At 43.7% G+C, this 23,630-nt stretch overlaps 1 protein-coding gene across 5 annotated transcripts in view; it reads right to left on the bottom strand.

The window, feature by feature from the left end:
* The window catches only part of smap1 (small ArfGAP 1), a 357,663-nt gene that overhangs the window by 120,725 nt on the left and 213,308 nt on the right, over positions 1-23,630 (bottom strand). For 4 of the 5 annotated variants that reach the window (XM_072498386.1, XM_072498387.1, XM_072498383.1 and 1 more), the window contains one exon: positions 16,263-16,335. In XM_072498386.1, coding sequence (XP_072354487.1) covers positions 16,263-16,335 — 73 coding nt within the window. The remainder of the gene's footprint in view (positions 1-16,262; positions 16,336-23,630) is intronic. The other variant, XM_072498384.1, reaches the window with a different exon arrangement.

The following is a 23,630-nucleotide window of genomic DNA, read 5'->3' as shown; positions in this document are numbered from 1 at the left end:
TCTCACCCTTCTGCTTTGATTATGCTGTGACTGGCTGATTCTGCTGTTTTTCCAGAAGAGACAAACTCGGAGCAGAATTGGAGAAACTAGCTCTCAGTTCAACGAAAACTGGCAACATCAGCGTGTCGACACCCATTATAAACTACGACTTCTCAAATCCCATAAAAATGGTGAAGGGGTGGGGGTGGGGAGGGGATTGGGAATAAACCAGGATTCTCCAAACTTTTCCAGCCACAGAACCGGTTCTTCTGACCTCCCAGGAGTACTGACAGAACCCCTGAGAAACATACTTGTTGTGTTGAATAGTCAAACCAGAAAAAAAAAATATTGTTTTTGTACAATAGGTAGAAACATACGTCTTGGATGTATACATTTACTAGAATTATAAAGTTCTATCAAACAACGTACTCGGACAGAGTGATCAATAGAAACGTAGCAGAGAGAAGCAGATGATAAATGGATGATGGATATAATGGACTGGGTGCAATCGATCTATGTGGCATGTGTAAGCACAGGACAGTCAGAGATGGGAATCCAAATCAGTCAACCATCTGGGAAGAAGGTGACACCAATTAACAAATGGTTAAGAGACTCAGAGAGAGTCCAGAGGATAGGTCAATAATTCAGAGAGGCAAGTGCGCCCCTCAAAAAGATGATCTTTACTCAGGCAGCAGGGGCAGCCCACCATTTTGTCTTCAACCAGCCAATTATTTTAGATATAGAAAGATAACCACAACCTCCAATAAGTATAAAGGGACAAAGTTCTACTCTCAGAAACAGTCCAATATACATCATTACTATTTGGATAATGACAAGTAGAAACAATGAAATACAAGACACAGTAATAATGAGCATTAGTCAGTGACAATCCCTATCCACCTGTTCTCATAACTCAGAAGTACCCAGCAAATCTTCCTGAAACAAGGAAACAAATGGATGCTCAGTCATCCTGAAGTAAATTCTCGGTTATTTAGCCACCAATCCAGGAAGTTTAGTGTCTCTTCTCCATTAGGTTCAAAGAACAAAGAACATCAAAGAAAAGTACAGCACAGCAACAGGCCCTTCGGCCCTCCCGTCCTGTGCCGACCATGGTGCCCTAACTAAAAACGAAATCTTCTGTCCTTACTCGGTCCGTTTCCCTCTATTTGTTCCCGATTCATGTACCCATTCAGATGCCTCAGATGTTGCTCATGTGCCTGCTTCCACCACATCCTCTGGCAGCACATTCCAGGCACCCAACACTCTGTGAAAAACATCTCCCGTAAACTTTCCCCCTCTCACCTTGAACCTGTGCCTCTCACCTTGAACCTGTGCCCCCTTGTAATTGACACTTCCACTCTTGGAAAAAGTCTTTGACTATCCACCTGTTTATGTCTCTCAATTTTGTAGACCTCTATTAAGTCTTCCCTCAGCCTCAGTCTTTCCAGTGAAAATAATCCTAGTTTATTCAACCTCTCCTCATAGCCAACACCGTCGAGATCAGGCAACATCCTGGTGAACCTTCTTTGCACTCTCTCCAAAGCTTCCACAAAAGAATTTTCAAAAGATAAAATTTTATGCTGCAAATATTATTGATCATGAAATACTTCAGGTTTGAGGGGGGGGGGGGGGGGGTAACTGAAATGTTCATACAAAGCCCATCAACGTCAGCCATTTTGAAACTGAAATTTCATTCACCATTATTTATTCTAATATGTCACCTCTGCCGCAGCCCATTTACTGCTGAAACCCTCTTACTTGCTTCTGTTTGAGTTGACTATTCTAACATTCTCCTGGCCAGCCTACCTTGCAGCCTCCATTAATCTGAGCCGATTCAAAATTCCACTGTCTTAGTCCAAACTTGCAATAAATCTTATTCGTCCATCACTCCTTCAGTCTACACTGGCTCACAATTCAGCAACACCTCACTTCAAAAATTATCTTCCCAGGTCTATAATCCTTCATTAATTCTGCATCCACCAATTCTGACCTCTTGGATCTCTCTTTGTTCCCCCACCAATAATCGTGCTGTCAGCAACCGGAGCTCCAGGCTCTGGAATTCCCTTTCTAAATATCTCTACTCCACCCCTCCTCTAAGATGTTTTCAAAAACCTTTGAACAAGCTTTTTGTCATCGATACTAATCTCATGTGACACAGTGTTGAATTCTATTCAGAATGCTCCTATGCAGCACTTTGACGTAAACGTACATTGAAGGCCCGATATAAATGGAAGCCATCCTTTGATAACCACAGGTCTCGATTTACCAGAGACAAAATAACCTTGTTCCGGAAGTTAAAAGTTTTCTAACTACTAACTTACTTTGTAGTGATGTTATTTTGAAGTCAAAAACCTTTGACACGCCCAATAATCCCACATGCCCACAGCCCGCACAAAACTCAAGTCAGAGTTCAGAATCTTCCCTTTTCAAAGCGAAAGGAAACACTTCCATTTCAATAAAAGGCAGCTTACTTGGAGATCAGGTGTCCTAAATATGTAAATTGTAGAAAAAATTAATACCACTCAAAACTGCTTAGTATTCTTCCTTTTGGCAGTCAAGAAACGTAACCTAATTGGAGAGGTTCTGAGGATATTGTGACCTGAACAAATTATGGTCACGGCATTGCAGATAATGCATTTTGGAAGGTCTAATGCAGGTAGGGAATATACAGTGAATGGTAGAACCCTCAAGAGTATTGAAAGTCAGAGAGATCTAGGTGTACAGGTCAACAGGTCACTGAAAGGAGCAACACAGGTGGAGAAGGTAGTCAAGAAGGCATACGGTATGCTTGCCTTTATTGGCCGGGGCATTGAGTATAAGAATTGGCAAGTCATGTTGCAGCTGTATAGAACCTTAGTTAGGCCACACTTGGAGTATAGTGTTCAATTCTGGTCGCCACACTACCAGAAGGATGTGGAGGCTTTAGAGAGGGTGCAGAAGCAATTTACCAGAATGTTGCCTGGTATGGAGGGCATTAGCTATGAGGAGAGGTTGAATAAACTCGGTTTGTTCTCACTGGAACAAAGGAGGTTGAGGGGCGACCTGATAGAGGTATACAAAATTATGAGGGGCGTAGACAGAGTGGATAGTCAGAGGCTTTTTCCCATGGTAGAGGGGTCAATTACTAGTGGGCATAGGTTTAAGGTTTAGAGAAGAGGTACGAGGCAAGTTTTTTTTACACAGAGGGTAGTGGGTGCCTGGAACCCGCTGCCGGAGGAGGTGGTGGAAGCAGGGACGATAGTGACGTTTAAGGGGCATCTTTTAAATACATGAATAGGATGGGAATAGAGGGATACGGACCCCGGAAGTGTGGAAGATTTTAGTTTCAGCATGGTCAGCGCAGGTTTGGAGGGCCGAAGAGCCTGTTCCTGTGCTGTACTTTTCTTTGTTCTTTATAAGTGGCACTACACAGTCTCCTACGCCTATACTGTTTGAAGTCCCCAAAACTGGCACCAATTCATTTTGACTTGAAAGAAAGATTGAAGCCAAACACTTTTCCCCAGCTTCTCCAGTTCCCCAAAGCTGTCCCTCCCAGGACTGGAATTGTGAACCCATGGCGCACAGTTTTCAAAAATTGAATGTGACTTTCCCAATTAATCTGCATTTCTCTCTCTTTCGAAATGTAACAATGGTAGTACAGATCGCAGAGTTGCAGGTGTGCGGTGTTGGCTGCGGGATGTAAAAGTCCACTAAACCACCTGTCAGAATTGTGCACAACAGGAGGTGGTGTACTGCTCTAAGTCTAGACCTTGTGTGGTAGATTTATGAAGGTTGTTCCATGTGGCTGCAATGTAGGATGTGACAAAGGGATCCTGGAATGCTACAGGTGGAGTCACCCGCATATTGACTGCCTTTTCTGTTCATGTTAGCAAAACAAGATGTATTCGTCAGCCATTTATCTGCCATGTCAACACGGTCTTAAACATGTCTTAAATCCTTCACCCGAGGAAGCGACTGTCAAGACAGGTTAACATTTCTTTGACATAAGAATACATTTAAAAAAATTTAAGGCAGAGAATGATTAAAGAAAAGGCCATGATAAGATTGAAGAATAGGTTAGATTGGTAACTGAAGAAAGGGGAATAGAAAAGCATCAGAACTAAGTGGGATTGGAGTTACTGCTCGCATGGAGGATAAAAATGAAAACAAATTGGTGGAGTTGTTTCAGCATTGCAATATCTATTTAATTCTACAAAGCATTATGATGACTTGTGTGGTGGGGGATAGAATGGAATCATTTTCACAAATTTTGTGATAAAATAACAGATGGTGATGAAGAGAAGGCAGTGAACAATGTCTATAGGGAATTTGTGGATAAACCAAATACCACATAAAATATCGGTTAACAAAATTGAGGCTTATGGAATTGGAGGGTCAGAGCCCAACTGGATAAAAATTTGACTGAAGGACAGAAAACAGCAAGTCATGGTCGATGGTTATTTTTCAGACTGAAAAACAGTAGACAGTGGTGTTCCACAAGGGTCAATGTAAGAACTACTGCTTTTCTGAAGTATATAAATTATTAGGATATCAGAATAAGGTAACATTTCAAAATTTGTCAATGATATAGGTTGTAGTGCGAGAAGCAATGAGGCAGTGTTAAATTACAACGGTGATTTATCCAAACAAGAACTATGCAGACCAAGGGGCGGCACGCTGGTGCAATGGTTAGCACTGCTGCCTCACCTGGGGCCACCGAAGGAGTTCGATCCCAGCCCCAGGTCACTGCCCGTGTGGAGTTTACACATTCTTCCCCTGTCTGTGTGGGTCTCACCCCCCACAGCCCAAAGATGTGCAGCGTAGGTGGATTGGCCACGCTAAATTGCCCCTTAATTGGAAAGATTTAATAAAAATCAACTCCAACACAGGTCATGGTCTCTCAACTCCCAAGCTTACTCTGACAAAATCTAACAGCCAAATCTGGGCCTACACACCCAATAGACTGTGTTTGCCCTTTCCGAGTGCTCACGTGGCCCTCGATCGCCCCCAAAAAAAAGGGCCACACTACCACATTGCTCCCCTTAAGTTCCCTGAAATACAAAAACAAAAAAACTATTATTTACAATTATATACAGTGAAAGAGGATTACAGTAAGGGAGCTCAAAGAAAAGTTCAAAGATAAGTCTATCAGGGGACTTCTTAACTCTCGCTGTGCACCTCAACTGGGCAACCGGCTTCGCCAAACGTGAGGCATCCAAGTCCAGAGCAGAGGCAGGCAAATTCCGAAGAAGGGGCAGGACTGACTACCTCGAACTTCTTCTGTGGTCCCACGTAATTCCCCTTAAGATGATGTTGGTTCTAAAGCCACCGACTCAGCAAAATGTATGTTGGTAACATGAACCGGGTCCGCACACCCGGCTGTGGAAACGACCATTTCTTCTCAAATGATATGCATGTTTTCTCGCTTCTCGGCCCTCTAGGTCGATGACAGAAGACACTGGCCCAGTCCTGGCTACAATCCTCCAAGGTATCCACTCTGGTCCTCCTCCAATGTTCTCAACATAAACTAAATCTTCTGCTGGAAACAACCTGCAGCCCTTGGCAGTGCTGAGATACCCTCTCCGACAAATGTGGAAAAATGAGGGGGGGAGGGAGGGGGGGGCTCCTTATGTGTTTGATCCCAGTGCACTTAGTGAAGAGTTGAAACTCTTCGGCTATGAAGGCAGTACCGTTGTCCGAGACGAGCATCTCTGGTAGGCTGTGTACAACAAACATTTGGCGCAGCTTGTCAATGGCGGCTGCCGCGGTCATATCGAATGCATGAGCTGGACATCCAACCACTTTTGAATGAGTGCCTACGATTATCATAGATTTACAGTGCAGAAGGAGGCCATTCGGCCCATCGAGTCTGCACCGGCTCTTGGAAAGAGCACCCTACCCAAGGTCAACACCTCCACCCTATCCCCATAACCCAGTAACCCCACCCGACACTAAGGGCAATTTATCATGGCCAATCCACCTAACCTGCACATCTTTGGACTGTGGGAGGAAACCGGAGCACCCGGAGGAAACCCACTCAGACACGGGGAGGATGTGCAGACTCAGCACAGACAGTGACCCAAGCCGGAATCGAACCTGGGACCCTGGAGCTGTGAAGCAATTGTGCTATCCACAATGCTACCGTGCTGCCCTTAAAAACATCATTCCCAAATAAGTGATTGCAAAATCGATATGGAGCCTCATCCACGGTCGCCCCGGCCACTTCCAAGGGTGTGCGGAGTCTGACGCTGCTCACAATGGTTGACTATACGTTTGATCTCCTTGTAGATTGCAGGCCACCAAACGTAACTCCTGGCCAGCATCTTCCCTTGGACTGACCAGGATGTCTGCTCTGCAATTCTTGGAGGGGAGGCTGTCGTCTATGGCACTATTTTTCTGCAACCACACAGCAGAACCTTTGTTCTGACTTCTCAAAATGCTAGCCAGTGAGAACCATGACATAGAACATACAGTGCAGAAGGAGGCCATTTGGCCCATCGAATCTGCACCGACCCACTTAAACCCTCACTTCTACCCTATCCCCGTAACCCAATAACCCCATCCAACTTTTTTGGTCACTAAGGGCAATTTATCATGGCCAATCCACCTAACCCGCACGTCTTTGGACTATGGGGGGAAACCGGAGCACCCGGAGGAAACCCACGCAGACACGGGGAGAATGTGCAGACTCCGCACAGACAGTGACCCAGTGGGGAATCGAACCTGGGACCCTGGCGCTGTGAAGCCACAGTGCTATCCACTTGTGCTACCGTGCTGACCACAGTAGCTTTTTTAGCTTTGACAACACAGGGTCTCTGTTGGTTCAAGTCCTAATATGGGTAGGCAAAATCGGTAGGTAGAATGTTGAGAAAATTCAGTCAAGATGAAGTCCTCTAGAGAGAGAGGCTCAGATATAGTCTGCGGAAGTGGAAGCCTGCTCAAAGCATCAGCATTTGATATCTGGGTACCCAGTCTATCCTGAAAAGGTAGACGACTATGCAGCCAATGATATGCCTATATGGCAAATGCTGTTGACGGGACCGGTATATCTTCTCGAAAAATGCCACGTAATGGTTTATGGTCTGCGACGATGGTGAAGTGTCGCCCATAAACGTATTGATTAAATTTATTTTACGGCATAAATGACCGCCAGACTTTGTCTATCTGGGAATATTTCATTGCAACATCCGACAATGTTCTGAACGCGAAGGCCTACCCACACCATTTTCCACCTTGTGCGAGAATACCGCACCAATGCAAAAGGGGATGCTTCGCATGTGACTATTATGGGTTTGTCTGGGTTAAAATGGACCAGTAAGGCCAACGATTGCAACATCTGTTTGACCTGGTCGAAAAACTCCCTCTGGGAATCTTCTTCTTCCAAAGTTGGTGCTTCTTCAGCAGTTGATGCAGGGGTGCCAAAATGGTAAACAGACTGGGGAAAAAGTGGCCATAATAATTGACCATCCCTAAAAAGGACTCCAATTCTGATGTATTCCTTGGTTCAGGTACCCCTTGTATTGCCTTTATCTTATCTTCGAGTAGATGTAATCCCTTTGCATCAACTCTGAAACCTAAACGTGTCCTCGCCAGCCTGAAACTCCCGTTTTCGATATTTATCTGCTTTCTTAAATCTCTTTTGAGGACTTCCTCCAAATTGACTGTGTTCCTCTGGTGTTGCTCCCGCCACTAGGACATCATCCAGATACACGACAACATTTGGAATTCCCTGCAAAAGATTCTCCACTGTGCCCTGAAATATAGCGCAGGCAGAGGAAATACCAACGGGCAACCTCGTATATCAGAATAAGCCTTTGTGGGTTTTTTCTGGTAAAGAACTTTCTTGACTTGTCTTCCAGCTCGTATGCCTTAAATCTAATTTGGTGTACTTGAGGCCCCCTGCCAATTTGGCGTCTAAATCCTCTATCCTGGGATTAGTATATTTATCTACTTTAGCAGCCTTGTTCAATCATCTTGTAATCACTTCAGATTCGGACTGTGCGGTCCAGCTTCAGCACTGGGACAATCGGTGCTACTCATTCGGAAAACTGTACTGGAGTAATTAGCTCCAGGTTTTCCAGACCCTTCAACTCCTGTTTGGCATGAAAATCTTCTGGTATTGCTTCTGGTTCTACGTAGATATTTGCTTTCACTCCTTTTATGCACCCCGGTTCTCTCTGGAAAACCTTGTGATATTTATCTGGAAGCTTCAGTAAAACCCTGTCACTGACTGAATATTTCCAGCCAATTTAGCTTTATTTTCTTCAGCCAATCCCGACCCATGAAGCTTGGCCTTTGAGCTTTCACTATGATCAACGGCAGCTGGGCTGACTGGCTGATACTGGTATGGCTGCTTTCCCCAATATCTTCAGTGCCTCCCCAGCATAGATGGCTAAGGTGACTGATGTATTGCTGAGATTCACAGGCTGCAGCCTTCCCTGCAGAAACCCAAATGTTTGCTCACCCAATACTGTGGCAGGCGCCCCTGTATCGACCTCCATCTTAAACGATTGGCTGTTGACGACAAGGATATTTCGGGGGGGGGGGGGGGGGGATTGGTGTTTAATTTAATCTCACCATATTGAGCTTATATATTTAAGACTATTCTTCAAGGCCTTCTTAAAGCTTTGATGTGGAGATGCCGGCGTTGGACTGGGGTGAGCACAGTACGAAGGCATTCAGCCTCTGATCTCCGGGTAAGTGTTCTCCAAGGCGGCCTTCAGGACGCGCGACAACGCAGAATCGCCGAGCAGAAACGTATAGCCAAGTTCCGCACACGAGTGCGGCCTCAACCGGGACCTGGGATTCATGTCGCATTACATTCATCCCCCACCATCTGGCCTGCGAAATCCTACCAACTGTCCTGGCTTGACACAATTCACACCTCTTTAACCTGGGGTTACCCCATCTCTGGATCTGTAAAGATTTAATCACCTGCTAATGGTCGCATTCCAAGCATTGTCTGGCATCTTTGAATTTGTCTATATATATGTTTCTGGAACATACCTCTTCATTCACCTGAGGAAGGAGCAGCGCTCCGAAAGCTAGTGACATCGAAACAAACCTGATGGACTTTAACCTGGTGTTGTAAGACTTCGTACTGTTCTTAAAGCTTGTTCACTGGATTTGGCGACATTTTGGGGGGAACCTGAGAGTAATTTGTCTGACTTTGCATCTGGTTTGTATATGGCCTTCTTTATTACAACTGAAAGAGATGAATTCCTTACTCTTGCAACTGTCTTGGGAATGCTCTCCCCCCAATGATAACAAGCCTGTAAACCTTGTGACTGCCAGTCACTTTTCTTCTTCTCCGGCTCCACCTTACTCTGGGAACATCGAGTAGCCTCCACTTCCCGCCACAACTGAATCACCTCGCGTTGCACACCTTCTAGTTCAAAACTGCATTGTTCAGTGCTTTCAGTCAATTGAGCCAACTCAACTGTTTTGTTCAAGGGTATCTTCGTTTCTGTCAGCAATTTCTTCTGAATATTTCAGTTGTCGGCCTGACAGACCAACCGGTCACACAACATGTCGTTAAGAGAAGTACCAAATTCACAATGTTCTCACACCTGTCAAAGCCTGGCTACATCAGCGGATACTAGCTCTCCAGGACCTCTAATAAAAGTATGAAATTTATAGTGCTGCATAATAATGGAGGGTTGGGGAATGTAATGGTCCCTCACTAGTTGCACCAATTGATTAAAGGACTTAGGAGTCCGGAGCCGCCAGAGATGTTATGCTTCACATGAGATTTTGGGTGTGATCTACCGGCCGCTTTGCATCACAGTAGGAGCACGACGCAACCGATAGATGCCTCCTGCAGGCTTCCTGATAGCTAGTACGCCTTGCGAGATCTACCAGGTCTCATGAGGCGGGACCAAGCCTCACACATCTCAGTAGGTTTAAAACCTTCTTGGGCGTGCTGACCTAGGATCTATCGGGCTCACGGCATCTAACAGACTCCTCAGGAAGTCCCCACCCTGGCGCTGTGCATTATGGTCCACACAAATGTCTCGCAGCCATCAAAGGCCCTTGGGCGATCAGGAAAAGGCCAGGGTCGTGCCCTGGACTCCCCCTTGATCGCGGGCACCTTGTTACTGCCAAGATGCCCAGGTGACATTGTAAAGCCGGCAGGACACCGTCTGGGTGACAGTACCAGGGTGCCCAGATGGCACTGCTAGGGGTCAGGGCCTGAGGGGGGGGCATATCATCCCTCCACCCTCCTTTCCCTTCACCCTCCTTTCAAGGGCCTGAAGGGTTTGGGGGGGGGGGGGGGGGGGGGGTGCAGGGTGGGCATGAAAAGGATTTCTGGAAGGGTGGGGAGGAGAGGAGAGGGCTGGGGGTCCTGGAAGGTGGGGTGGAGGTCCTGAAAGGTGGAGTGGAGGTCCTGAAAGGGGTTGTGGGAAGGCCTGAAAAAGCGGGAGGGAGGACCTCAGCGATCCCATAAAGTGTCATTACTTGTGTGTGTGTGTGGGGTGGGGTGGGGGGGGGGTGTTAATGTCCATGTGTATGAGGACATGACACGGCCCATGGGTGTAGGGTGTGGCCCATTTAGAGATCAGGGCACCCTTTCAAAATGGCAGCCTGATCTCAGAGGAGACTGTCTGGCCAGCAGGTTCAGCTCCCCAGTGATGAAAATAAATCGCTGTGGGCTTGACTGGTTTTAGAACATATCTTTTTCAAATACATCTGGAGTCCGATGGCAGTTTTTAGAAATCCTTTATTGTGGTACGCAGCTATTACATCTTCAGAGAAACAAACCCATAGATGCTGATGTACAAGCTTATTTATATCAGCACACGCACGTTTGACTACATTTAGGTGTTGACGCACACATAGGTGATTAGCTTAGTTTTAGTAGCTGATTAGCTTACTTCGCCCACTACAACTGGGGATAAACTCCTCAGGGTCAAAATAATACTACGTGTGGTTAGATAGTAGTGGGGATCTCTCCGAGAGCCGGGGTGAAGCTCCTCTCAAAACACACCACAAATGACACTTAGATTGCATCCTATATTTTTAGAAACCTTTCCGTTAGATCACACCGTATATGTTTGTGGGTCGCAAACTGTAAATAATATTACTTTGTTTGTCTTCTGCTGTGATTTCATTGGCAGCAACAAAGTATCGAAGCCGTTCCACATTTTGGACCCAACTTTCAACCTCTGGATAAAATGGATCAATTTTCTCAAACAGTGGCATTGCTATTAGACAGCCGACTAGCTTTTAACTTTTCAGGATTCAAGAGGCCACTTTCAATTTACGACGACTTTCCTGGTTTGATTTATTCTTGTCGCCAATGTTGTAGTGTGAAGGGAAGCGACACATCGGTGAATTACTTAAACAGAAAGAACTATACAGAACTGTACAACTCCAAGACAGGTCTAGTTCCCTCAACTTCCAAGCTTGCTCTGCCAATACTCCAACAGCCAGGTCCACACCTAGACACCCAATAGGCTAGAGTTTGCGCGCTCTGTCCAGCTCCTTGCGGGTCATGCGGCCCGTGAAGGAGTGCCCCTTAAAGGGGCCATGCTGCCACAATACCAAACTCGGAGGAATAGCAAACAGTGAGGATGATAGGAATTGACTGCAGCAGCAGAATAGCAGGCAAGTGGCAGCAGGAATAGAGAGACCTGCGAGGTGATGCATTTTGACAGGAGGGGTAGAAAGAGGTAATATAGACTCAACGGTACAGTTCTAAAGAGTGTGCAGGAACTGAGGTGCCGATGGGTACATGTGCATCGATCCTTGAAAGTGGCAGGGCATATTGAGAGAACAGTTAGCAAAGTATACAGGATCTTGGGCTTCATGAATAAGAGGTAAAAGCAGGCATGTAATGCTGGGGTTGTTCTTTTTGCAGAAAGAGATTTGATAGAATTCACTGCCCTCTATGGTAATGGAAGTAGAGACGATTAATTTAAGGAAATTGATTGACACTTGAAGGAAATAAACTTTCAGGGCTAGGGGGATAGAATGAGGTAATGTGATTCATTGGACTGCTCCATAGAGAGCTGGCACAGACTCAATAGGCCAAATGGCCTCATACTGTTCCAATAAATCAGTGATTTTCAAAGTGGGAGTCGTGACCCGTGGATGGGTCGCAGGATGGTGTAGAATGGGTCGGCAAAAGATCACCAAAAATGATCCTCAAAGATCGCCTGACCAGTTTTTCCATTTTCTCTTTAGGTAAATTCTCACTGCGGTACAGCATAAGAGCACGAGGCTGATGTGGAAGCTGGTGTCGTGGACTTCCTTGCCTCTCTGGGCCACAGTGTAGTTGGGCAGTTTGCAGTCAGAGACCTGTAAAATTATTTTTGGGTGGCATTTCTTGCTCCTGTGTTCAGGGTCAGGATCTGTATTATTTCTTGAGTTCAGTGTGTCACTAACAAACCCCGTACATCTTTTATCATTCTCTCAAACGGACAAACGGCTTCCACCATCCTTACAAGTCCCTATGTCCACTCCTTCCACTTCCAAATTGTCTCCCCACATCGGGCTCTTGTTCTTCAAGAATGCTTCACATATTGATCACCTCCCATGCCGCTCTCCAGCCCCTCTTCCCAGGTACTCGTCCCCAAGCATCGTCCCTGCCATGTGGCTACATGGACTCCATCAGCTGAATTGGTTTCTCTACCGCAAGGACTTTTGCATCTTTATTGGGATTTCAATTGTTCGCCAAAGATGGCATTAGCATATCGGTCAGCTGAGTTAGGCTCAGCAATGGGTTTTTTTCCCGCATGTTTTTAGTCTGTTGCATAATTACCTGGGAAACGGTACCGACAGGGGTCCAGTGACATTCTGTCTGACTGTGTTTTTAGTTCAGCCGTTGGGCTCCTGTTTCTGAAGTGGAAGTTTTTTGAGTTTAATTTTCTATTCAAGATTGTGCCAGGTTTTGAACGAGCGAACGTGACGTTGATAAAACTGCAATATTGAGCCTGTTAATCGTTCCAGGGCTTGCAGGCAATTCTCCAAATGTTCACAATTGATGTGAAGATTTAGCAAGGTGTCAGGGTGGAACTGTTGTTTAAGGTGAAATATGAAATGAAATGAAGTGAAAATCGCTTATTGTCACAAGAAGGCTTCAAATGAAGTTACTGTGAAAAGCCCCTAGTCGCCACATTCCGGCACCTGTTCGGGGAGGCTGGTACGGGAATTAAACCGTGCTGCTGGCCTGCCTTGGTCTGCTTTAAAAGCCAGCTCTTTAGCCCTGTGCTAAACCAGCCCCTAGCAGCTCAATTTACAAGTTTACATTTAATAATACAGAAGTACCAACAATGAATGTGACTTCTGAAAAGTAACTATGGAGAAAATTTTATGAATGACGCGTGGAGTGCGAGAGTCGGCCATTCTGTAAACGTGGGTCGGCGGGAAAAGTGTTTGAAAAACACTGCTATAAATGACTGACTCTTGAGCAAAACTGGAAATTAACCCTGGAGTAACAAAGATAATAACAAGGGCAAGTTTCAAGAAATGACCCATGAGAATATGAAACAAAATATGTCAATGTCCAGTAAGAGCTTGCAGACACGACTACTGAGAGAAGATGACCTTAGCACTACAGTTTTCCAGACAGTAAAGGTTAAATTGAAAATAATGATACCCTAACTAGACACAATTTCTGAATAATAATGAATACATAAAATGGAACATCAAAGGTGAGCCCCAGACATTCTTCTCAAAAAGGTTACAGAATAAAATTACTATAACATGAAACCAAATATAACGGAGCTAGCAATATTAAGTAGATGCTGCATGTATTATAGAATGTGAAGAACAATGTGTGATATGGAACTAATTGACTGGGTACCACCATATATAAGCTTCATTTTAAGTTATTATCTCTATTAATGGAACTAATCAAAACATCAACCATCTGTCACCGGTGGTCTTTACAAAATGTGGTTTTCTTGTAACCATCAGGTCAGATGTATGGATGTTAGCTGATGATTGCAAAATGCTCAGCACCATTCGCAACTTTGCAAATACAGAAGCAATCCGTATCCAAATATGACAAGACCTGGACAAATACGACAAGACCTGGGCTGACATTTGCACCACACTAGTGGCAAGCAATGACCATCTTCAACAAGAGAATCTAACCATCACCCCATGACATTCAATGGAATTACCATCATTGAATCCCCCACTATCAAGATCCGGGGGGTTATAATTGACCAGAAACTGAACTGGATTAGCCACATAAATGCTTTGGCTACAAGAGCAGGTCAGAGGCTAGAAATGCTCCGGTGAGTAACTCACCACCTGATTCACTAAAGCCTGTCCACAATCTACAAGGCACAAATGAGGAGTGCAATGGAATACTCTCCACTTGCCTGGATGCATGCATCACCAACAAGCTCAACACCATCCAGGCAAAGTAGCTGCTTGATTGGCACCCATCCACAAAACGCTCCCTCCGCCATCAATGGAAAGTAGCAGTGTGCGCCATCTACACTGCAGAAGGTCAGCTAGGCTCCTCAGACAGCACGTCCCAAACCCATGGCCACTGCTATCTACAAGGACGAGGGCAGCAGACAAATGAGAACACCACCACCTGGAAGTTCACCTCCAAGCCACACACGATCCTGACTTAGAAATATATCACCGCTCTTTCACTGTCGCTGGATCAAAATCCTCGTACTCCCTTCTAAACAGCACTCACACGGATTGCAGAGTTTCAAGGTGGCAGCTCACCAACACCCTCTCTAGGGATTTTAGGGATGGGCAATAAATGCTGGCCTAGTCAGCGGTGCCCACATCCCATGAAAGAATGAAAAAAAACTTTCCACGAAAATATATGTGTATTTGCAATACAGATCTATCAGAAGAATCTCTTTCGACATTCAATAAATCCTGATTCTATTCATTGTGAGCATCTGCATTAATGGTTTACAGGACCAATGAAGTAACTGACATTAAAAAATGCTGGCAGGGAATGAATTTAAGTTATTGTGGAATATGGAGCAATTAAAGGGAGACTGTTCACTATTTATGCTGGCAGAATCTGTCATGATCCAGAAATCCAGGTTTGTGGCTGTCCAAATACACAACCAACTCCACCTCTTGGCAACTCGAAACCTGGATATGGTATTCACTCACATCTGCTGGACCTTCAACTCATCAAAGTCAGACTTAACTTACTCGTAACATTCTTTCACCCGAGTCAGAAAGTTGCCTGTTCAAGTCCTACTCCAGGAACAGGAGCACACAATCCAGGCTGATGCTTCAGTACAGTACTGAGGGAGTACTGCACTGTCGGTTGGAGGTGTTGTCTTTCAGGTGGGATGTTCAACAATGTCCCTGCCTGTCCCTTCAAGTGGATGTAAAAGATTACTTGGCACTATTGAAAGTATGGAAGAACTCTCTGGTTCCTGGATAATATTTATGTCTTAGCCAAGATTACTTACTAAAAGATTTTAGATTCATAGAATTACAAATAATTCATATTTCCTTCCATAATTGAACTTTATCAATTTTAAAACTTACATGAGCACCTTTTTCATTCTCTATAGAAACTGAAGTAGAAGAAGCAATCTCTTCCTTCAGGCTACTGAACCGACAACTTTTCCCAGTTCCATTAATTTGCAAAAGAATAATCCTTAATTTGATTTAAACTGAACTTGGATCTGACTGTAGCGGTATTTTGCAGCCAGATGCTTTAAGATCACTGTGACAACCGTACGTGCAGTTCAAGAAATAGCTAGAGAAGTTAAAACGATGGTTCTATAAACAAAGGCAAATACGGTTTTCAGGGCGAAAAGCAAACTCGTTGCAAATTAAGACAAACAACTGACAGCAAAAAAGATAGGCATTGAAGATCAAAATGAACTTGCACCACATGGGACGAGATTGTAATTCAAATAGAAAGGAAGATAATTTGTCAACAATGCTTGGTTGCTTAGTCAACATCTGTTGAAAACAACCTATTCAGCAGGGAAGATTCAAAATATGCACCTCATATACAATACTAAAATATAATACTAAAATACAACTATTATATAAGCCTTCCTAAAATCTTTTGTGTTGCAAATGTTGAAATGCCACATACAAAGATTCTTTAGATAGAAATCCCTTCCCTGAGGAGCTTATTACTTACACTCCTAAGCTGCAGGAGCAATACATGTATAGATGTCTTATGCCAGAACTTCAATTCATAGGCCCTCTGAAGACTACCTAAACCATTACAAGTTTTACCAACAATGACTATTGAGGCAAAGAACAATTGTTATTTTTATTTCAGTAAAAGGCTGTGTTACATCTTACACAATCATAAAATAAAATCCACCTCAATATTCATTACTCACCCAGACCTAATAGATCGATGTTGGATTGCGCTATCTTCTGAGGGCTCATCCTGGTGTGCAATTGATCTTTCTTCTGTCGTTAAAAGCAGATATGAATTAGTAAACTTATTGAAATTATCTTAAAGAATTGCTGCAGTCAGGTTAACATTTGCACCCTTTGAAAGATCATATTCTTTCGTTCTGGTCTCTTCCACGTGTAATTCCTTTTTTTTTGCTCTACAACACTGGTTCATCACTTTCCTGAGAACACCACAAATGCCACAGTTTTCTTTCTCACAGTAAGAGGAGCAAATCTACAACATACCATCAAGGTGTACGGTGTATTGATACAATAAAGTTACATTTGTATAGCACCTCTAACCAGGATTAAAAAATCCCAAAGTGCTTTGAGGGGAGGAACAATAAACCCTAACTAAAAGGGACGTTTACAGAGATTAGCAAAATTGTGGCAAAGTGTGGAACGCCTATGTCGATCTGACAGTACTTTTTGGTCATCCTCAAAAGCGGGAGATAAAGTGGGCTGGAGTGATTTGGAGAGGATGATCCAAATGATGGGTCACAACAGGGGAAAGCTCTACCAATAGCTTGTGTTATGAACCACGCGGATGTTAAATGCGAGGGTATCCCAAAACCTAGACTGGTTCGTAATGGTGCATGTTTTTTTCTGGGAAAATGTGAGGAACAGTGTACAACCAGGGAAAATGAGAGGAACAGTGTATAACCCAGTGTGAAAAAGTTCAAACTATGTTAGAAGCAGGAGGAGGTTGTTAGGCCCCTCGAGCCTGCTCTGCTGTTTGACAGGATCATGGTTTTTCCAACGTTTCTCACGCCCACTTTCCTGCCCTTTCCCTGTAACCCTGGATTCCGCCACCGATCAAGAATTTGTCTCTCTCAGCCTTAAATTTACACAAACAATCTGCCCCCACAGTTCGCTGTGGCAAGGAATTCCAGACTCTCAAAGACTCAGTGAAGAACTTCTTCATGTCAAAAATTCCTCATCTTAAATGGGTACCCCTTCATTCTGAGACTAGGCTCTCTGATCTAAGACTGTCCCATGATCCTCTCAGCATTGACCCTGTCAAGTCTCTTAAGAATCCTATATGCTTCAATGAAATCACCTCTCATTCTTCTAAATTCTAATGAGTAGCTTCCCAACCTATTTATCTTTTGCTCATAAGACAATCACTCCATACCGACGATCATTCTAGTGAACATTCTCTGAACGAAGTCCAATGAAATAGTATCTTTCCTTAAATGAGGGGACCAAATCTGTTCACAGTAATCTGGATGCGGTCTCACTAGCACTCTAGCCCTCTTGCAATAAGGGCCAACATTCCATTAACCTTCCCGATTACCTGCTGCACCGATGTGCTAGTTTTCTGTATTTCATGCACAAATCCTGCCACATCCACTCATGAATGGTGGTGGACAATTAAACAACACATTGGAGGAGGGGGTTCCACAAATATCCCCATCCTCAATGATGGAGGAGCCCAGAAAAAAAAAAAGGCTGAAGCATTCGCAACAATCTACAGCCAGAAGTGCCGAATGGATGATCCATCTCGGTCTCCTCCGGAGATCCCCAGCATCACAGATGCCAGTCTTCAGCCAATTCGATTCGCCCCATTTGATATCAAGAAACAGCTAGAGGCACTGGATACTGCAAAGACTCTGGGCCCTGACAATTCCAGCAATATTATTGAAGACTTGTGCTCCAGAGCTTTCCATGGCCCTAGCCAAGCTGGTCCAGTGCAGCTACAACATCTGCATCTACCCAGCAATGTGGAAATTTGCCCAAGTATGCTCTGTATACAAAAAGCAGGACAAATCTAACCTAACCAATTACCGCTGTGGAAAATTGCCCAAGTGCATCCAGTACACAAAAAGCAGGATGAATCCAACCTGGCCAATTATCGCCCTCTCAGTTTACTCTCAATCATCAGTAAAGTGATAAAGTCAATAGCGCTATCAAGCAGCACTTACTTGGCAATAACCTACTCACTGATGCTTAGTTTGGGTTTGGCCTGGGTCACTCAGCTCCTGGCCTTGGTTCAAACATGGGCAAAAGAGCTGAACTCCAGAAGTGAGGTTAGAGTAACTGCCCTTGACATCAAGGTAGTATTAGATTGTGTATGGCATCAAGGAACTCTAGTAAAACTGGGAGTCAATGAGAATCAAGGGAAAAACTCTCCACTGGTTGGAGTCACACCTAGCACAAAGGATGATAGCTGTGGTGGTTGGAGATCAGTCATCTCAGTCCTAGGACATCGCTGCAGGAGTTCCTCTGGGTAGTGCCCTCGGCCCAACCATCTTCAGCTGCTTCATCAATGACGTTCCTTCCAACATAAGGTCAAATGTTCGCTGATGATTGCACAATGCTCAGGACCATTCGTGTCTCCTCAGACACTAAAGCAGTCCACGTGCAAATTCAGCAAGACCAGGGCAATATTCAGGCTTGTGTTGACAAGTGGCAAATAACATATGCGCCACACAAGTGGCAGGGAATAACCTAATCTATAAGAGAGAATCAAACAATCGCCCATGACATTCAATTTCATTACCGTCACTGAATCCCACGCTATCAACATCCTAGCGGCTACCATTAACCGAACACTGAACAAGACTAGCCATATAAATACTGTAGCTACAAAAGCAGATCAGAGGCTAGAATCATGCAACGAGTAACTTAACTCCTGACTCACCAAAGCCTGTTCACCATCTACAAGGCACAAGTCAGGAGTGTGATGGAATACTCCTCACTTAGCACCCCTTCCACAAACATTCACTCACTCTACCACCGTGGCAGCACTGTGGACCATCTACAATATGCACTAAAGGAACTCACCAAAGTTCCTCCGGCAGCACTTGCAAACCCACAACCACTACCATCTAGAAAAACAAGAGCAGCAGATACATGGGAACACCACCACCTAGCGGTTCCACCTCATCCCTGTCCCGTCACCGTCACTGGATTAAAACCCTGGGGTGCCCTCCCTAACAGCACTGTGGATGTACCGACACCACATGGACTGCAGCGGTTCAAGTAGGCAGCTCACCACACCTTCTCAAGGACAATTAAGGATGGGCAACAAATGCTGGTCTAGCCAGCAAAGTCTACATCCTGTAAAAAATAAATTTATAAAAAGTACCCCCAAGTCCCTTTGTGTTGCAGCTTGCTGAAGATCTTCACAATTTAAATAATACTCCTTTATGTTCTCCCTTTCAAATTGAACTTCACATTTCCCCCATTATACTCCATTTGCAAACTTTTACCCCCCACTTACTTAACCTATCAATATATCTATGCAAACTGTTTGCGTCTCTCTCACAACTGGGGAACAATTAATTTTTAAAACTTAACTTAAAAAGACAAAACATACATAACAAGACTTACTAAAATAAGCTATAACACTTAAGTACACTGATGACTGCACACACAATTATACATGAAACTATCCCTTGGTCCCCAACTACCTACATTTACCTGAACTCGGAGACATCCCTTTTCCAAATCAATATCCAATTTTAAGTAACTTTATGAACTAAATCCATCAAAAAGTTACAACCAGATTAAGGTGGCCACATCTGGGAAATAATCTTCCGGTTCAACGAAGGCAAAAATGGCTACTAATTTCTGGAGATTATATCTGAAACTTGATGCAGTTCTAATGTTATCTATCCCTCTCTCTTTCCTTAGTTATACTATTTCTTTCTCTTTGATATTGTTCACCCTGTGGAGTTGGCTTTGGTATCTGTCCATTTCCTTATTTCTTCACTTCAAAGTTACCTCCTCCATAGCCCCATTGGTTCCTCTAATCATATATGTAAATCACTTGTTTTCCACCAATAGGTGAATTTGCATCTCAATTTCTCCTCTGATCAACTCCCTTTTCTTTCTTTGTTTTTTAATCTTAATTTTCCAGCATTCTTAACATTTGGAACAAAAATGGTTTAGATGGAAAGGAGACCAGCTAGAGAAATAAACAACGTGAAATGGGTATAATGGTTGACAAAGTTACAGAGATAAATTGAGCAAAGCTACAAAAGGATTTGTATCTGAGCATAAAGATTTAGAAAATCAATGTTCTCGGGAACAAGCAGTTTGTATAGCGTGAAAAGGATTGGAGTAATGGGCAAGGATTACATTTCTCACGTAGGACAGGATGGGGGTAATGGAACTTTGGATTAATTGAATTTATGGAGGAAAGTGGAGAAATCAAATCCAGAGGTTTGAATATATGAATCAGGCTTTGGCTGTGATGGATTTGTGGAAATGGGCAGAGATTGTCACAGTGGCAGAAGTAGGTGAGTTTGTCTGATATACTAGTACTGTAAACTGTTGGCTGGTCACACGCTCTTCATTATGTGAAGTTGCTAAAGTCAGGTTCAACTTATCATAGAGCTGCATTATCCTTTTAAATCACAAGTTTACAGTGAAATAAATTGCAACCATATTGATACCAATGATGCTCTTGGGAGATCAACAATTAACTTCAAACCATTATTGCAATGGAATTCCCCATATATAAATATTAATGGGAAAAACAGAAGCACTTTAACCTCAATAGATTTTCATATCTGAGAAGAACCTTTAAGATCCCAATGAAATTCATCATTGCACACTATCTCAATTTTAAAAGAATAATTGGTCAGTATTTCATTTATAAACCCAATCCTTTGTCTAGAATACAAATCTATATACTTCTGTGGAGGAAAAATACAGATAATAGTGCACGAGGCATCCCTGTTTTCATAATAAACAACAGTAATATGATGGCAGCATGCTATTTTGGTAGGGAACAGCACACAGAATATCAGAACAATGGATCTTACAGATTTGCACACCAGGATGCCCTGACAGAATTTATACATTGCACAAAGACAAAATTGGTGTTTTTTCCCTCCCAGGAGTAGAATTTGCTAATATAAATCTTAAGATGTGAAATAACACCCCTGTTCAAAAAAAGAGGTGGGGGGGGGGGGGGGGGGGGGGGGGGGGAGGAGAAAGAGGGAGAAAATAGGTAATTACAAACTATTCAATCTAACATTAGTGATGGGAAACATCAAGACAATAAACTGCGACAAAATTAACTTGACACTTGGAAGGCGTTAACCAAAAGGACCAACCCAACATGGATTTATTAAAGGAAAATGGTGTCTGGCAAACTCGGTTCGAATTCTTTGATAAAATAACAAAAGACGATTGAAGGTACCGCAGTTGATGTTGTGTATATCTATGTATATTAACTTTCAGTCAGCATTTGTTAAAGTTATTGGAGGATAACCACTTCCAAGTGACAGTTAAGTTTGTCCCAGCTTATTACCTCTAGATGTTTGCCAACCGCTGATGTAAGACTGAATAGTTTGCAATTATCTCTCCCCGCATTTTGAACAATGGGTTTTCTTTCTCATCAAAAGAACTGCATTAACAAATTGTATTCCTGTGAAGAAAGAAAATACACCAATTTTATGAACTTGTGCAATGCTGAATTTTGCCACAACATCCCGGGGTGCAAACCTGTGCACATAATAAATGTGTTATCTAGGTTGAAGCCCATGGGATTAAAGAGTTGGCGGCAGCTTAAATACAAAAAAAAAATAAAGAAAGGGAGTAGTGATGAATAGTTACAAAAATAGAAAACACTGGACAATCTCAGGTCTAGCAGCATCTGTGGAGAGAGAAGGGAGCTAACATTTCCAGTCTGGATGACTCTTTGTCAAAACTCACTTGACAGTTTTGACAGAGTCATCCAGACTCGAAACGTTATTGCCCTTCTCTCTCCACAGATGCTGCCAGACCTGCTGAGACTGTCCAGCGTTTTCTGTTTTTGCTTCAGATTCCAGCAGCCGCAGTAATTTGCTTTTATCAGTGATGAATAGTCATTCGTCAGACTGGAGGCAAATATACAGTTGTGTGACCCAGGGATCAACCACTGCTCTATTCGATATATATAAAATAATCTGGACTTGACTATAAGGAGGAATCATTTGAAATTTTGTACATAACTTTCAGCAATGTAATAAATAAAGTGAGGAGGATATTGGCAGACTTCGGGTAGGCATTGGCAGACTGGTGAACCGTAGGACACAAGGCAGATAAAATTTAACAGGGACGAGTGGTTCCTTTTTGGAAAGAACATGAGAACAGAAGAAATAGGATCATGAATAGGCAACTTGGGCCCTCCAGCCGGCTCCATCTTTCAATAAGATCACATGTGGCCTCAACAGCACTTTCTTGCCTATTATTTCCCATAACCTTCGATTTCCCTGTAGTCTAAGAATCCATCTGTTTCAGTCTTAAATATACTCAATGACTCAGCCTGCACAACTCTTTGGGGTAGAGAACTGCAAATATTCACGACCCACAGAAAACATTCCTCACCTCCCAATATTTAAGAGAGGGAGAGAGGATACTGAGAACGACAGGCATGTTAGTTTGATGTCAGCAGTAGAGAAAATGCTAGAATCTATTATAAAGAATGTGATAGCTGGACACTTGGAAAATAATATGATTTGACACCACGGTAGCATAGTGTTAGCACAGTTGCTTCACAACTCCAGGGTCCCAGGTTCCATTCCCGGCTTGGGTCACTGTCTGTGTGGAGTCTGCACATTCTCCCCGTGTGTGTGTGGGTTTCCTCCGGGTGCTCCGGTTTCCTCCCACAGTCCAAAGATGTGCAGGTTAGGTGGATTGGCTATGCTAAATTGCCCTTAGTGTCCAAAAATGTTAAGTGGGTTTACAGGGATAGGGTGGAGGTGTGGACTTGGTAGGGTGCTCTTTCCAAGGGCCGGTGCAGACTCAATGGGCCGAATGGCCTCTTTCAGCACTGTAAATTCTATGACTCTATGACAGAGCCAACATGGATTTATGCAAGGGAAATCATGTTTGACAAACCTATTTAAGGATGTTTTTTAAGGATGTTACCTGCAGCATAAATAAAGAACAACCAGTGGACTTTGAGAAGGCTTTTGATAAGGTTCCATACAGAAGGTTAATAAACAAAATTCGAGCACATGGGATTGGGGGTAATATACTATGGATTGAGAATAGGTTAACAGAAAACAGAAGGAATAAACGCAATTCCCAGGATGAAAGATTGTTACTATAATACGGTACCACAAGGATCAGTACTTGGGTCACAACTCTTCATGATCTACATAAATGATTGAAGGGCAGCACGGTGGCACAGTGGTTAGCATTGCTGCCTACGGCGCTGAGGACCCAGGTTCGAATCCCAGCCCTGGGTCACTGTCCGTGTGGAGTTTGCACGTTCTCCCCGTGTCTGCATGGGTTTCACCCCCACAACCCAAAGATGTGCAACTTAGGTGGATTGGCCATGCTAAATTGCCCCTTAATTGGACAAAATA

The sequence above is a fragment of the Scyliorhinus torazame genome, chromosome 4 (genome assembly GCF_047496885.1).
Source record: "Scyliorhinus torazame isolate Kashiwa2021f chromosome 4, sScyTor2.1, whole genome shotgun sequence".
In the NCBI taxonomy this organism is placed as follows: domain Eukaryota; kingdom Metazoa; phylum Chordata; class Chondrichthyes; order Carcharhiniformes; family Scyliorhinidae; genus Scyliorhinus; species Scyliorhinus torazame.
Note: the sequence above shows the minus strand (reverse complement) of the source record. Positions and strands in the feature narration are given on the sequence as shown.